This window comes from Dermacentor albipictus, chromosome 5, assembly GCF_038994185.2.
Source record: "Dermacentor albipictus isolate Rhodes 1998 colony chromosome 5, USDA_Dalb.pri_finalv2, whole genome shotgun sequence".
Classification (NCBI taxonomy): Eukaryota; Metazoa; Arthropoda; class Arachnida; order Ixodida; family Ixodidae; genus Dermacentor; species Dermacentor albipictus.
This window is the reverse complement of record NC_091825.1, coordinates 152,610,284-152,628,151: the sequence shown is the minus strand read 5'-3', so window position 1 is coordinate 152,628,151 and position 17,868 is coordinate 152,610,284. Positions and strand designations below refer to the sequence as shown.

The 17,868-nt window shown below is 45.5% G+C and overlaps 1 protein-coding gene across 5 annotated transcripts in view; it reads right to left on the bottom strand.

The window, feature by feature from the left end:
- Positions 1 to 17,868, bottom strand: part of LOC135902392 (uncharacterized) — a 553,623-nt gene that overhangs the window by 108,424 nt on the left and 427,331 nt on the right. For 4 of the 5 annotated variants that reach the window (XM_070539206.1, XM_070539201.1, XM_070539204.1 and 1 more), the window contains one exon: positions 8,298 to 8,348. The exons of the other annotated variant lie outside the window; for it this stretch is intronic. In XM_070539206.1, the coding sequence (XP_070395307.1) occupies positions 8,298 to 8,348 (51 nt within the window). The remainder of the gene's footprint in view (positions 1 to 8,297; positions 8,349 to 17,868) is intronic. 5 annotated transcript variants of the gene reach the window in all.

Sequence of the window (17,868 nt, the reverse complement as noted above, 5' to 3'; positions counted from 1 at the left end):
TACTAAACGCTTTGCGAAGAGTTCGTTGATTTCATAGGCGGTAAAATATATTTCTTTCTTGACCAAAGCAGGGCCCCAATGAAAAGAACAACGGAAGAAAGGGTACACGCGTTTAGACAAAAGCGGTTGTAACTTGACTGCAAAAAAAGATTATAGCCGACAACAATAGCAGCGAATATACTTTTTTCTAGCATCAACGTGGCGTCATGGTGTGTTTGATTGCTAGATATTACATTTGACAAAGCTAGTTTAGCCATGATTTCATACAGACCACGAAAGAACAGCCCAAGACAGGCAAAGATTCAAAGACAATCAGAAGCTAAGAAAATATTTTTTAAAATTTTATTTTAATCTTCGGGCGACCATTAATGTGCGTAGAGACATCTACCCGTTATACGTAACCCTCTGCAAATCATCTTCGACAGTGAGAGCTCTAGAAAAAAGAAAACAAAGGAAGAAAGAACAACGAGTCAGCCGACACGCAGGGCGCGGCAACACTTCGCGGCAGCCTCCGAAAAGGAATCGATCGATACAGATTTCGAGCCAGCTTCGAGGGGAGTTGCACTCGAAGTTGATGAATAGGGGCGGCGTTCCCTTCGGGTCCCTACCATTGTGCACGCGGCACACATATCGCGCTGCAAGATTCAGGCCCCCACAGAAGCTATTTACGGCACACACGGCGAACACTCTGGTGGCTTCCTGGAAGGCGAAATGCTCGAGCAACCGATTTTGATCCCGCCAGGCCAATGTTCGTAAAAAGTGCTGACGCGTAGCACTTCTATCTTTGTATCTAAGATCACTGATACAGCTAGTGAAACAGTTAAAATAAAGCCAAATGTTTACTATGCTTGGGCCATAATCGAAAACTGAGAGAGAGTGAGAGAGTGAGAAGAGAATTGTCTTTATACGAAGGCACACAGGCCGGCCGAGCGTGTGCGCTCTAACCTGCAACTCTGCGCTGGAGAAAGAAAAAAAAATGGGACCGACACAGCGGGACCTTCTGTTCATCATCTCTTAGTGTCTTGTTTGCAACGCTTGTTTCTCCCCAACCCAGTGCGGGGAAGCAAACCGGAAACTCTCATCTGGATAACCTTTCTATATTTCCTCTCTACCGCCATTCACTTGTATAAACCTTGGTTGTAACCTGACACATCGCTTGTTCGACATATGTTGAGTACTACAAGCCTTTACACTGCTGTGAACTCTTTAATGTACTAATAAGAGCACAGAAATACTGGAAGCTCTTTAAAAACGTTGCTAACATAAAGTTCGTTTCATGCGCGCCAGCAAAAGCTAGCTTCTTAAATCTTGCTCGATGTTAGCTAGTAGAACTGACATAAAAGCATCATATGCCAGTGATTGTACCTGACAACGAACGAAAACTGAACTAGCCAATGTCACCGAGAAAGCGCGCCCTAGACTACACTGTATAGCGACCTAAGCCAGAGTTAGGTAATATTATATCACTGCGCTATTTTTTATTTCCTGTTCTTACATTTTCCGTTTGTTTCACTTTATTCCACACATTCTTTAGTCGGTGGCCTATTTTCCCACTTGCTCATCATTCAATAAACAACGCGAGCGGAGACATTTGGCGTTGCTCAGATTCATTCATTCAAATAACTTTATTCAGTGCCCTGCGATATGGCGGGGTGGGCCTGGACCCTACCTAGGTTTCGTCCAAGGGTTGTTGGCCGAAACCGCAGCGCAGCACGTTCCGAGCGCAGCACGTTCATCCGCGATCTTGCACGAATGTACACCTTTTGGGGTGTACATTTTGCCCCACAACGATAATCATCATCTGTCTTGTCTGCATTTCCTTTCTTTAACGCTGCGAGCCCGGTACTTCCAAGCCACAAACGGCATGCGCGTTATCATCACGACAGAGCATTCTGGACAGAAAAGTAGCGAGCGCAGCGTTTTCAAGAAAGGAAGTGCAAGCAAGAGAGACGATGATTACTGCTGCGTGGCAAATATACCCCTCAAAGGGTGTACGTTTGTTTAAGAGTGCGTTTTAGAGAAAAAAAATGTTTTCGCATTCAAATCAAGTACGGATACTCAAGTGGCTACGTTTTTTCAAGTCCTCGTGTTACAAATGCTATGATGTAATATAGTTCTGCGGAAAATCGCAACGTGGAGGAAAGCAATTAATTAAGGTAAGATGAGACATCCACCCAACTGTAGCAATTGCTACAAAGGAAACCTATACGGGTTCCTCGAAAGAAAATCCTCGCAGTTGAAGAAAAATTCGTCCTGGTCCGGGACTCGAACCCGGGGCCACCGCCTTTACAAATGCTATGTTCGTTCAACCCTTGACCTGTGCGTGCTAACGATCTAAACTTGAAGGTTACATTGCAGTGCGATTTAGGGGACGCTGAAATTCTTGTTTTCTAAGACATTACAACACTGCGCACTAAAATAAATAGAAAAATGTGTTATTAAAATATTTCACTTTACCTAGCTTCTTGCGCAGCTCAGCAGAAATTCGACGTTCCACTTTGTCAACGTGGGCTAATTCTATTGCTTTGAACGCTAAATATGCTTTTTTACTTAACTAGGCAGCACAGTCTATGTTAAACTAAGTAAAATAAAAAGAAAAAGAAATTAGCACGTCGACAAACAAACGTTAAATATTTGAGCGATTCCTGCATTAGCCTCTATCAAGGAGGAAAAAAACAACAGAATTGGAGTCGTACGCTACAATTAAAGCTTCCGATCTAATTATCTTCAGCGTAAAAACAGAAATATTTCATTCCAGTAGAATCAAAAGTTACAAGTTAACGAGCTGGAAATAGCGTTTATGCAACGACTCGCATTTCCTAGTCATGAATGCATGGGCGGTCTCCGAAGAATATGCATACATTGCGCCTGACTAATTGCATAAGAGTTTACGAATAGCATTGCGCTATAATTGATTTTGCACGACCTGAGCACAAACTGTCCTTTCGCTGAGTGGCGTAAACGCTCTTGCAAGGCTGTGCTTGCACTCGTCACACTCGTTTTCACCGCGACCAAATCCGCACTATTATTGGGTGTCGGCTGTTGAGAGGCTGCATGCATATATTGTAGTAATGCGTGTCCCAGGAAATTATCGTCGCATGTCTTGTGTAATATCTGTCGCAGATCGCATTGTATTTGGCTAGTTGGTTCTGTATTAAGTGCAGAGAGAGAGAGAGAGAGAGAGAGAAATCCTAATCTGACTGCTCGATTTAGAACACACGCTGTGGCGCGGCTTGGCGTTGGCCGGTGATGGATCTCGAGGTGAACAGTGGTGGCAGCGGATGCTGCACAGTGAAGTGCCGGCGGACCAACTCAGGGCTGTCCAGAGGACCCGTGTGACGGTAGAGGGGCTCGGCCTCTCTGTACCGACGTGGGGGCGGCCCGCACAGTCCCAGACTGATCCATCAGAACCTAAATAAAGTTCTTCATACCATACCATACCAGCGTATTTTTGTCCACTTGCTCCCTTCCGTAGTGTTTATTTCGCTGGAAGGTCTTTTATACAGGTTTATCTACTCTTGCGCTATATTCCTTCCTGCAAACACGTACTGATCGCACTTTTCGATTTTCTTTGCCGGACAGAAATTTTAAGGAAGAATGAGATGCCAGTCTTAATGGTATTATAATTGTGACAGCTACTACACTTTTCATAGTAGTAATAAAAGGAAGTAATAATATAAGAAACGTCGCAGAGTCGGAAATCTACACTCGGGTGATGTATTAGAGCAAACGAGGTCTCCATACAGGCCGAGATACTTTGTGAGCTAAAAAACAAATTCAAAGAAAAGAAGAACCAGCAGGCGAGGACAAGTAGCGCCGCACACTAAGCTGACTCCCGAAACGACACGCCAGGATGCGATGCCGGTCGGAGAGGAACTGGCCCACAGATGAGGAAGACAAACAGATGAAGTATTATGCGCGCACAAACACGAAATGCGCAAGTGGGCTGCGCCACACAAGACACCTCCAGGTGGGGACGACAAACATACGAGAAAGCACGCACGACCCAAAGTAAATGAATGAGTTCCGAGAAGCGGCAAATTGTTGTTGCGGTAGTTGCAACAACTTTCACAGCGACATGTGACACACTAAAAAAAAAAAAAGAAGAACGACGTAGGGCAGAGATCGGAGAGTGCAAGTCCAAGGTACACATTAAAAAATAAGATTTAAAAGACATCAGCACTGCCAGGATATCAACAAGGAGAGTTAATGAAACGTGTACCTCCGAGTTTCGGTGAGGAAGAAGAGAAAGCAAGGTCGAAGTGGCCGACGCCGGATGCGCTGTCGTGACACGCGCACGCCCACGCGAGTGATAGCGGACCTTCTCGTCGAGAAATCGAGAGAGAGAGAGAGAAACAACTTTACTGGTCCATTGTGAATTGAAACGCGTTAAGCGTCTGATGGGGTGGCTCCCTCTTCGCGGGCTCCATATGCTTCCAGGGCCGCCTGGCCCCTGTGGATCAGTCGGAGCTGGTCTTCCAGGGCGGGGCTGGACAGCATGATCTCCCATCGCTCGGAAAGAGTGGGGATAGCAGGGGGGTTAGTTATGGGTATAGGTGGGGGGTGGTCAATGGAAAAATTGCACTCTCCTATGACGTGCCGAAGGGTGCCTAATGCATTGCAGTGAGGACATGTGTTCTTATATCTCTCTGGGTACATTTTTTTCTGGAGGCAGGGGTGGGGAAAGGATCCTGCCTGGATTTGCCTGTATATTGTTTGTTCGGCTCTGGTCAAGGAGTGGTGGGGGTGCGGGAATGTCTTCCTGCCGTCCCTGTAATATCTGACTATATCTCTGTAATTTGTGATGGGTTGCCATCCCCTTGCCTCCTCCTCGTTGGCCCGGGAGTTTAGCGCTCGGGCCTGTTGATGAGCATATTCATTGCCCTCAACTAAGGAGTGAGCCGGGACCCAAACTAATTCGATTGCTTGTTTAGGAGGCGTAGCTTTACCAAGAATTTTTAGTGCCCCAAGGGACACCCAGCCAGATCTGTAGTTCTTGTATGCAGCTTGTGAGTCCGTGACGATCTTGGTGACGTTTGGTTGCAGGAGTGCGAGAGCTATCGCTGCTTCTTCTGCTTCCTCCGAAGACGGAGTGTAGATTGATGCGCAGGTGACCAGCTTTTCTAGCCCGGTGACCACGACTGTTGCCCTCGTGGAGCGTTTCGATAGAGAGGCGTCTGTATATAAAACAGTGTCGTCTTCCTCCAGGGTCCTGGAGATGGCTCTTGCGCGGGCGTCGCGTCGTGCGGCATGCCTTGTGGGGTTCATGTTGCGTGGTAGTGGTTTGCATTCCAACTTCTCACTCAGCTTTTCGGGTAATTGGTCGTGGCGGGTGTAGTGCGATTCTTGCCATCCTAGCTTGCGGAGGACGCTTCTGCCCGCCTTGGTCTGGCTAAGGCGTACCCTTTGATTGGATAGGTGGGCTTCTACGAGCTCGGCTACTGTGTTGTGCACTCCCACTCCCAATCGAGGTCATTCGTTTCATTAACCCTTTAGATACATAGGCTACACCAGCTCTCAATTTATATTTATAACCATTTATGTTTCTTCAAATCTAAATGCGTTCCCGAAGTTACAAGTTTTCACGACATTGACATCATTGGGAAAAAGAAAAAAAAAGTGAGTAGAGATGCACTCAATTCCAAATGAAAAAATCCAGAACATTCTCGTGTGGCGATAAACCCGCTGTAGTCAGTGAGCACACAGAGCGAACATAGTGACGACAGAGTTCCTAATTCCTAGATAATTCCAAAACTGTTGTTATATTTAATGCTCGCGAATAGACCCGACAGGCTTACGAGAATAACGCTATAGCATACATCTTATGTTATACTACTAAAAGGGGCGAGCAGAAGAATGCAGAGTGGTTGGATGAAGGGTTGGTCCGCTAGCCTCAGTAAAATTTCCTAACATCTGTCTCAAATTACGACGCTCAATGCTTAATAAGTAATAGTTTCGGCAACTGGAACTGCTCTCTCTATTTTGCCCTTACTTTTCCTCAGCGAGACAACGCTCTCTTCGGTTCGCTTCAACGAAGCAGAGGCCCTCCGAACACAACGTAGGTACTTTAGGTATTACAGGTGACAAAAAAATTCATATCCGCTGCCGTTGAGATGCGCGTCGAGATATTATATGATATAGTTATATGTTGCCCTTCGCTGAGGCGGAAGTTCTTAAATAAAATAAAGAAATACGAAATTTGAACATCGTGAGCTTATCCTGTCTTGAAATTTAAGTGTCGTTTCGTTGTGACACGAGACAATAGACGTCGCAAGCGAGATGCAGACGTCGTAAACGAGAAGTATCGTTAAAGTGAAAACAGAGATTTGAAAGAATTTTATTTAGGATAAAGAAATTGAGCCGAATGAAATCCTAATGTCCGCGTTTTGGTCCGAGCAGCTGTCAGATAACTGAAAAGTATGAATATCTTTGTCTGAATGTGCAACTATAGCTATATGTCCCCAGCGTAGGTATATTATCCGCACACTTCGTAATGACCACACAATATGCATTCTTCTAGCAAACATAGGGGAACGACGTTCTGGTCAAATAGCTGTGGCTTTCGTATACGGTTTGGTCTACGCTGTATCGCGTCGAGCGATCCCAAAATATTACATATCGACTAAAAATGATAAAATTTTGAGATGCGACGAGATCAACTTTACTCATAATACAGACGAGACGACTGTTCGGCACCAGCACCTACACACACACACACACACACACACACACACACACACACACACACACACACACACACACACACACACACACACACACACGCACACGCACACGCACACGCACACACACACACACACACACACACACACACGCGCGCGCACGCACACACACACACAATTTTTTGCCCTCTTCCAAACGTGTCATTTCGTTACTTTAGAGTTTAGAATCCAGAATCCTTGAGTTTAGAATCCAGAATCCTTGTCGCAAGAATGCGTCTTATGCCTTCATGTACAAGTGATGTTTCAAATCGGTAGACAGTTCGTACAGACAGGAAACATGGACATTTCACACGCATTTAAACACAGTAATGAGAAGCTTGCGACAGCAAAACCTTTCTCTAAAGGGAATATCCTAATGACACGAAGAATCGCTCCAAAGAGAGGGGAGAGGAAATCAGACAATGGCGTTCATTTCTCTCTCTCCCCCGCTCCTCCTTCTATTTATAAAGCAGGGATTTAACCGCCCCGAGCGCGAAAGCCGACTTTCGAAATATGAGCTCTGTCTGAACGCGTGCTTTCAGAAGCCCACCACAAAGGAAGCCACTTGGGGACTTTGAATCGTTTCCCCCCTAGCTACAATTAAGCCTTGTTCAACAACATTACGAAAGGAACTCAGGGCCAAGGATTTAATTTGCGGCATTATCATCAGAGCAAGATGGAAAGAAAGTCAACGACACAACGCTCTCAGACGTAATAAAGGACTAGTTTATGGATAATTTAGATAAATATGACGGACAATTTTTCGCTTTCATTCCATGAGTAAGGTAAAACGTACGAAATGTGAAACCAGCGTGTTTGTATATGATAATGAAATAGCTTCACGCTTTTAGGCGCGTGTTGACTTACACTGGCGTGTCTGAAGCTACCATTCGCCTAGGCTTCAACACCAATCTTTTGTACATTACTATCGTCGCTGTCGGTTTTGAGCGCAAACTTGACAACTGATCGCTTTATGAAAGCACTCAGCACACAAAAGAAAAAAAAAGTTACTATCCTGGACAAATGCTCCCGCTCTCGCCAATTTGTGTAATGAGACGCGAGTTCGGTTTGTGTGCTTAGTGTAAGACCCATAATATCTTCCCTGAAAGAATAAGTGGCAGCTCTGCGACATGATCTCGCGAAGGATCTTCTACTTAGTGACTTCTTGTTAGAGTTTCCTTTGTCCACGAAGGTACATCCTGCTTTCAAAGCAATTGGCATATCAGAAAACTGACACGGGCAATCTCCGAAGCAGCAACTAATCAGCCACTCATTTGCAAATAACAGCGCATCGTTATCACTATAATCCTGATGAGCCCAATTACGTACACTATAAGAAAGAGGACAATTACAAGTTTAATTCTATGTCCTTTGTCATATGTGGGCTCGGCATTAAGCTGCTGTTGCTGCCTAGACTAACATTCGTTTGAATGTTATTGTTATAGATAGAGTGGTAAGCAATTTAATATATGTCAAAGTGAAATGGACGACAATCGTAATCAGCGAATAACCTACACAGGCAGCCGCAATTAAATCACTGAAGCACAACAGCAAAAGAGCCGCTGCGAACACGCGTACCTTGCCAGTGAATGCCGCTTCGCAGGTTTGAACTGCCGGTCTTTTCGGATCCTGCAAGAAGAGAGATTACGACAGTCAAGGTTTCGGTGTCAGGCAAACCGACACAATGAGAAGCTCTATATAGGGGTCACTCGTTCAATACTTAGTGGCCCATCCTTACTGTTGGTGTACTGCATCTTATTGAAATAGTCATCGGACATTGACCAGATAGCGTGTCGGCAGTTTCCACGCGCTACAAGGCTATAAGTGCTGCAGATGAGACGACACTCTGAACAGCACCAGACCCGCGCCCGTTTTATGGGATGCTTAAACTTTATAAGCGAAGTCTTGCCAGGTTTACGGCAGTGTTCCAATGCATACGGTTTTCACGGGTGTACTATTGTGGGCGAGCTCCACCACTGGAAACGCTGCAGCCGCCGTCGGCGTGACGTCATATGACAGATCGCGTGGATACAGCGGCCGCGTCGGCTGCTTCGGAAGTGCCGAAGCGAGATGAAAACGAAAGTCCCACCTGCGCTGCGGTGCTCATTAAGTTGGGAAGTTTTCCCGCTTCGAGTGTATGTTTAACAACATTTGAAAGCACTATAATAGCTAGTGGCTGCCTTCGAAGGCGTCCAACATGGTAAGCTAGTGCTCGGTGCCGCAGTGCCGGACGTACACAACGAAGGCCGGTGTCAGCATTCAGACGTACCCGCAGGACAATTAAGAAGCTGCGTGAAGCTTGGATCGCGAAATTTAGAATCGGCAAACACCCATTGGCTACAACTCGGTTGTGCAGCAAGCTCTTCCACGAGGACGATTTCATTTAAAGCGTCGGGGCTGCTATGCATGCTGAATGAAAGCGCGCACTCAGACGCTCGCTGCGCGCGCTGCCCGGCTAATATCATGAAGCTTTGATGTATGAGCATGTTGATGCTAGATACTGGCAAGTTCAGTGGAATGTAAAGGAAACGGTAACAGGCTGATAAAAAAAAAAGCACTGCATATGCTCACGTTTGTGTTAGCGCCAAACAATGGACGCACTGGATTAGAAGAAAGAAGCAGCTAGAAATTGCTCACTCAGAAGACCGATAAACATACAGTGCGATGCAAGTGCAGAAATAATTATATTTAAACGTGCAAGAATTTAGAAAAGAAAAGATTGAATCATCGCGACGGCACATCGCAAGTCGACGTAGGCGTCCAAGTAGCTAGTTATCCGGAAATTATTTCTGAACAGCTCTGGTAGTCCACGCAACAATGGTTGCTTGTACTGTCAAATTCTCATATGCTGCGGCCTAAAGCTCGTGGCACGAAGCGCAACATTGTGAGCGGACATGCATGCAGAGGCGCAGTCCGTCACTGGGAACCCATGCGATCGCTGCACTGAGGCTTCCTTCTTTATATATGCTCCATTTGGTTATACAGACAACCCACTACAAAAAACATATTTTACATATCTTGCTCTCTACGAATGCCGACCTTTCACTCAAGAAGCTGGTTCGGGGACTCCATATCGGCGACCACGCACAGTGGGCGTACACTGTGTAGTATTCGGTAAAGAGTCTGTAAACCATTCTGTGCTTTCTGCTAGCCCAAAATCATAATTTCGACAGCAAAAAACTTCCCTCGTTTCGAGAGTACTTACATAAATGTACAGGAGGGCTCACGTGTGCTGTTTCTATTGAGCGCCAACAGCCGAACGTATGAAAATCGCACCGCGTCATCCCTTATACTGCGCAAGCGAGGCGCTTCCGACTGATGGAGACTCCGTTAAGTCCTCGCTCCCAAAACCGGGTGACCATTTTTAAGGGTCCCTGAACCACTTTTCACAGAAGCCGAGAAATGCATTTAAAGTTGAATTAGACTATTTCAGAAATACTTTGCCGCAAAACGTTTTTCAATGGTAAGATCTTGATGAGGGCTAGTTGGTTCAGTTCTAAGTTTTTCAATGCGTTGCGCAGAAGCGGAGTTAGTGGCAATCAAACGTACCGCTCGCGACGCTTCCGCTTCTTCTTCAATGATTTGCACCGAAAAGGCTACGGTGGAGCGGAGTGTGCCCAAAACGCTCTGCTGTGGAGCGCAGTAGATGCCACCGTTTCGGATTGTGGCGCCTGCGACGCGCCAAAAGCGGTTGTCCTCGTCGAGCCACAGTATAGCCCGTGGACTCGTCGCAGCACCTCGCCGCGGCCGCGGTATCTGCGCTACGTAGCTGGCGTGCGTGTGGTCCGACCTCCAGTTTCGCGTGGTTCGTGGCGGGTTGAGTGTTCAAAGCTAGTCGGAATCAGCGGTACCCGACGGCTACGACACCGACAAGCCGGTGGCATCGGCCGAGCGCTGGCAGACGATAGGCGACTTCTTCTGAAAGTATACGTAATTATAATCGGAATTCGAAAGCAGATTTTCGCTTGCTTCAGCTTAATAAACTGTGTCATCATATTTATATACATATGCGATGCGAAATGCAGGTAGGTTATATACAGTAACAGTAGGAAGAAGCGCACGGATCCAAACATCCTTTTTTGATTGACGTTAGTTATTAACCAATAGCAGCCGCCTATGGGAAGCTGCTATATTACGAAATAAAGAGTCCAAAAAAGAGTAAGGAGCAGGCTTCTGTTTGGAAAGAGGGTGTTTGAGAGAAAGGTGACTTCACGCTCCGCTTGTGAGAACCATGTGACGCACACGACTGCAAAATTTGGCTGAGATGTTTACCGACCGTGTTCTTTCACCAAGCCCGAGGGGTGGTTCAGGGCCCCTTTAAGTATTACTGATTTAAAAAAAAATATCGGCTGTGGTAGGCGGCATAATATTTCTCCTGAAGCTAGATTATCCGAAGAGGCGTACATTACTAGCACGAGAAGTCCAAACAGATATTTAACTAATCAGCAGAAATTAACTAATTAACTTCCTAATTACTCTATGGCACATATTGCGAGAGAGAGAGAGATGCAAATGAAAGGAAGGTAGGGAGGTTAACCAGACTTAAAACGTCCGGTTTGCTACCCTGCACTAGGGGAAGGGAAAGGGGAAATAAAGACGGAAAGAAGATGCGTGACAAAAATGAAAGCATGAGAAAAAAAAATATGAGAAGGGACGAAATGGGGTCATTAGAGTCTTTCTAATAGGCCACTGTCACGTAGAAAAGTCAACAGAGCCTTGACCGACTTTTGCTGCGACGAAAGTTCACGTCGGCATTCCAAAACTGACTGTTCTGAAAGTGGCCTGTCGTCAAGGCGCGCCAACGCGGTCGCTAGTGACAGCCGGTGCGCGCTGTATCGAGGACAGTGGCAAAGCACGTGTTCGATAGTCTCTTCGCCGCCGCAGTGTCTGCAAGCCGCGCTGTCATCCATACCGACTCGGAAGGCGAAGGATCTTGTATAGGCGACACCAAGCCATAGTCGGCAAAGTACTGCTGTTTCGAGTCGAGAGAGTCCAGGTGGGGGTCGAAGTCGAAGGGATGGGTCCAGTCGGTGTAGACGTGTATGCTTTAAGCTGGGTGTGTTCCATAAAGTTTTGATGGCTTCATTTGCAAGCACACGAATTTTCGTTGCAGCGTCTCTTCTTGAGAATGGAATGGAGTCTTGCAAGCCCTCCTCGTGTGCAGATTGTGCACACGAGGAGATGTAGCGAACATATTGCAAGACGTATTGTAGCCGGTGAGCTTGCAAGACGTATCCACTTTAAATGAATACGCTTCGCATACTAATCAGCTACAGTTTGTAAATTGCAATATGTGCCGTAAAGTGATTAATTAGGAAGTTAACTAGTGATTATTTTTTCATTATTTCCACATGTGTTTCGATTTCTCGTGCAAGCAAAGTCCGCCTCTCTGAATAATTCAGCTGAAGGATTAAGAATGTGTTGTGCAGAACAGGCTTTTTTTTTCCGTAAGACTTAAACATGGTCACCCCGCACGTACGGCAGCAGAATACCGTAAACGTTTGTCCCTAGCTGAACACTTCGCGAACGTTCCTACAATGCACGACTCCTCCGTTCGCTGGGCTACGTGATCTGGCGCTGCTGTCGACACTGATAGTTTGAGCGCCCGGTGTATACGGTGGCAATATTTCTTAGTATATAGGTCAAAGATCAACACCGAAAAAAACTAAATTTTTCTTCATGCCTGTTTCTATGGAAAGGGGGATTTTGTGCGTGAACTATGTTCTGTTGCAGAAGGTGCTTGTTTGAACTCTTCATTTTATCGACGTGCACCAATGAGGATACTTATCGCACCAGATGTTCCATGTTTAGTTAGTTGGGGAAAAGTAGGATGTCACAAGTCACAGAACAACATGAACGCAATATAAGTACACAATAAAATGATACAAACACAACGAACATTGACTTCACAAAAAATGGCACTAGTGGAACACATCTTGAAATGTCATGAACACATTATGTGTGCACTTAAGCGGGAAATTTATTATTATTATTATTATTATTATTATTATTATTATTATCATCATCATCATCATCAGCATCATCATCATACCCTAGTATGAGCCGCGCCACGTTATAACGTGTGCTATGAGAAAAGGAGTAGCCGGCACCATCCATGTTGCGAACATAAGCCTTCCCACACATTAAATAAAGAAGGAACGGAAAGATTGCTTTTTTGAATAATTGTGAGCTGAAGCGAGAAGACTGAGCAAAGATGCGCCTTACGGAGTAAAATTCAAAAGGAATAAACAGAAGGCGCTAGGAAATTGTGGCGCGATACCGCTGTCATTGCGAAAACAAAACACAACTCGACAATAAGAAAAATGAGGCGAGAAGCTACATCAAGAGCAAAAAAGAAAAAAAAAAGACGAAGTAAGGCATCGTGCAGCCGCGCACCGAGACTGCGGTGGCGAACCCTCCGTGCTTCCAGCACAGGAAACGCCCGCGTATTCGCGCGCACGGTTCAGGGACGACGCAGGAGAGAGAATCCCGCATCGCGGCCACCACCCTTTTCCTCCTCCCGGCCGGGGGCGCCCCCTTCCGGGCGGGTTTGCTTTCGCTCAGGCGAGCGTAATGTATGTCAGAGCCCAGATTGGACTCGGTAAAACACACCTGCACCCGACCCACACCCTCGGCGCGGCCTTGGAATTTCGGACGTGGCGCGGCTGCAGCGGCGATCGTCCGTCTCTTCGGGGCTCAAATCGTTTCCGCGCGGCGCTCGCCTGCCTGCCTTCCTTCTCGTTCGCAGCTGCCCGCCGTTATCTCGGCCACATTCTTGGTGTTAGCCTAATCTATTTCTTTTTTCCCTCGGCCTCGTGAAAGCGATCCTCCGCATTCTGTTGTCGAAACTTTGGCCTTAGCGCGGATGGCTACTGTGAAGGTCAGAACGTACGGCGAGCTTAATTTGACGTCCCCTTTCTTTCCGGGCAACAATTGAACTCTTCAAACACTCTTTACCTCTTTTTCGTGCATGCCTTATAGCAGCACCGGTATTGTACGCGAATATATTATGTGCCCTTGTAGAATCGCAGAGAAGAGATCTTTGTTTGTTTGTTATTTCTTGGAGCGCGGCAGCGAAGGACGCTCGTGTCTGGGCTCTCGCGCGACACTCGACAACGAAATGGCCGACGAGAAAACCCGGAAAGCTCCAGAGACGAGTGGTCACATTTAGGACGTCCACCGTACAAATATCTCAGCCTTCCACTGGCGACAGGAGAACAGAATGCCGACCAAGAGTAGCCACTAGGAGGAATGCGCCCGCAGTGACCCCAGACAAGACCGTTACAACGTTTATACGCTGGTCCATCGGCCGCGCTAAAGCAATTGCACCGACGTGACCAGAAACGGTGTGCCGAAAACAGGCATCAAATGACGAAATAAAGAAAAGAAGCACACGAGCACACGGCGCTCGCGAAATAAGAGCACATTCAACGCAATAAATGGACACGGAGGTTTCATTACGTCGACACTTCTCGGAGAAGCTCGGAGACAAGTCGCTGCTGCGCTGTCACTTTGCTTCCGGAGTTTCGCTTACCTTTCTTTTTGCCGGGAAATGTCTCGTAGTGCACTACCAGACGGGGCTGTACAGACGCCCAGAGTACAGGCTAAGCCCAGAGGGGGGCAACGCATCCTGTCATATTTTCAACTGAGTTAACTGCACATGCTATAAATTTGTATCACCCGCCAAGACCAGACTTCTCACGCTCAAAATTTATTTCTTGGCTCTTTTTCACGTTACGGTTCTATCTAGTGTCCAAGCGTTGTATTTAAATTGCTTTATGTTTAGGAATTTACACACGCGTTGCTTTATGCAAGTATACTGTGTCGTGACGCTCGCGCTTAATGCAGCATGAACAAGAAACGCACACGAAAAACAAACACACGTCGACAGGTCCTGCAGGACAGGTACTGTAGTGGGTGCAATGTTAATTTCACGTGATGAGTGCGGCTGTAAGTGGGTTGCCATCCAGGAGTAAGTTGGTGATTGGAGCTAACCTTGTTGATTAAATTACATGGTGACATTAAAACGTTGCAAACTTTCGTAAGCGCATTTCCCAGAACATTTCATTGTTTAATTCACATACAGAAATGACACAAAAAAATAAGGCTGAAAGATGACCCCCCCCCCATATACATATATATATATATATATATATATATATATATATATATATATATATATATATATATATATATATATATATATATATATATATATATATATATATACATAAATAGAGAGAGAGAGAGAGAGAAGTACACGCCTGGTATCAGCGCCCTCAAATCGACGAACGAAGATTGTAGCGACAAGACACTTGGTACAATGTGCACATCTGGCCAATGAAACAAGCTCTTGAAGAAAGCTATGAAATATAGAATGCAGTAATTAATCGCGAGTGCATGGATAGTTGCATAACGAATACAGAAACAACGAGCAGTTTATTTGTATTTGTGTGTGTGTGCGTGCGGTAGTACCGCACACGATTTTATATCTGCACACATCACATTGCAATCCCTGTTCGTGTGACACCGTGCAATACGCTTGCTCAATTAAATACCTTAGTGTTTTTTTTTACAGTGATTTATCCTGGAACTCTCATTTCGCATATATATGTCAAAAACTTCCCGCAGTGCCTTGTGTTTTGTACAATATTAAATTTTACATGCCATTGTCTGTCGGAAAGCTTGTAGTACATGCCTTATGCTACAGTGTAATCCGGTATGGGATATCTACATATGGTCATGGTGCTCAACATTTGGTAAACCGGGTCAACTCCATCCTTCGTAGCAATCTGAAGCATGTTGCTTATGATGTCTCCCCCAAATCTGATGTGTTCAAAACTTTGTCTTTACCTGATTTCAATTCTTTGCTCCTAGAAACTGTTATTTTAAAGCATTTTTGGATAAGCCAGTATAAAATTTCTTATGTGCCTGTTCGTTGCCTGAGACCAGAAAATCCTTATATTACACCCCGCTGTAAGACGAGATATGGTCGAAGACTCCGTAACTATTATGTCCCAGCAATTTTAATTTACCTCCCCAAAGCATACAAAATATGAAGGCAAAATATGGTCCCAGAAAGGCTCTTAGACACATTAATGCGTGATCAGAAGCCTGCCATGTGTGTGTGTGTTATTTTCTCACTGTTGTCTACAAACTACTAACGTGTTACTGATGGCTCTGTCGCTGCCTGCCAGGCACTGCCGTTCAAGCCCACTGCGGCTTTGGCAGGCCCGATTCTTTCATTGTATGATTCTCAAGTCATCAATAAAGCATTATTATTATTATTATTATTATTATTATTATTATTATTATTATTATTATTATTATTATTATTATTATTATTATTATTATTATTCATTTCACTTGCTTCGCATCAGCCATGGCGTAGCCAAGCGGTAGAGAGCGTAGGCGAGTCGCGTGCAACATAGCTAGATTCATACTGTCCCACGATGTAGAGTTTCCAAGAAAAATGGCTAGTCTGAACTTTGGCGCTGTGATCGTGCAACTACAATCAGAATGCTGGGTAGTACATGGATACGTCTAATCTTCGTGCTTATGGTTTCAGACGTTTCATGTGGCGTTAGTTCGAATTGAATTGAATTGCATTTGTTTTCAACAATGTTGAGAAAAATCAGGCAAAACTCTGACCAAACAGCTTGAGAGGACCTGAGCACACACACACGTTGGCACGGGGGTAGTTATAAAAAGAAGTGAAACGCATTTTACATGATTTACATACAAAGATGCTCATGCGATTATACATGTTAATAGTTTATACAATAGTTATAAAATTACTAAGCTTAATCTTTACAAATTTTCCAGCAATTACACCACTCAGCGCGCCCCTCCAGCTGTGTGCGCGACCATAGTGCTTTCTTCTCTTTTCGTGTCTGTACTCCCTCTTCCCCAGTGCAGGGTAGAAATCGGACGTGCGTTTAGTTTGCCATCCTCGCCTCTCTCTCTTTGCTGGTTGAGCCGCCACATACTTGCCACTCCCGTAGATACTAGCAACCAGCGTTCCCTAAATAAATTTTGGAGGAAACTCTATGACTGCAGCGGCTCACGATAGGCATGTCTGAAGGGCGCGCGCCTCTAACCTATAGGAGCCCAAGATTTCGTTTAAGGCGCGTGGCACCCAGCACGGTAACACTTGCCGGCTGCCCACCGAACATTTTGTTTTTGCACCAATTACAGTTACTCAATCTTTCGAACGAACACGAAAAAGCTTCATTCTTCGCCAACGCCGGGTCACAATTTCCTGCGCAAACATTCAATTTTTCCGTAACTCGAAGAGAAAGAGAAGCTACGTACATTATGGGCCTCTTTATGTTCGACTGCTGACAAAGGTTGTGACGTACGGATAATTGATAAGCCGCGTCGCACAGAGACTCCTAAGGACAATGGCGATAAAAAAATCGGCAATCAAAAAATAACAAAGGCGGCAAAGAAGCGTCTGTTCAAAGAAAGGCATTTCATGCGCTACGCTCTGAACACAGACGTGATTGCATTTCTGGGCCCTGACAGCGCACTTATGAATTCCAAAATCGTTTCCGACTCGCGAAGTGTGCGCGCCTGTGAAAACAGTCATGGCACCATCGCCTATCGAAAGGTTAAAGTCCAACAACGCGACCTTGTCAGCCGTTGTGATAAATCAGACGTGTTGCAGTCAATATCACCCTCGGGAATTTCTCATTACAGGGTGCTTAGTGCGGTCAGAGAAAAAAAAAAGAGAAACGTTAATCACGAACGTCACTGGCTTGCATGCGTACTAAAATAAAATCTGCGACTGAAGATGTCGAGTCCGTAGTTTCTAACAAAGACGAGGCTCCGCCATTCAGTGACAACAATGCGGCTCCAATAATGACGATCACGCGAATCATCGAGATGATACACACAAAATGCGGGACATTTATTATTTGATTTATAAGGTTTAACAATAAATCCTCCTATATAGGAGGCTATATGGTTTGACGTACCAAGCTAATACTGTGGCTATTAGAGACGCCGTGGAGGCCTCCGAATTAATTTTGACCACCTGGGGTTCTTTAATGTGCACCTAAATCTAAGTACGGGAGCATTTTTTTTTTCTGTTTCACACCCCAACTCGCGAACTCGTGCTCGGCAGCAATGCGAGCAGTGCACTGAG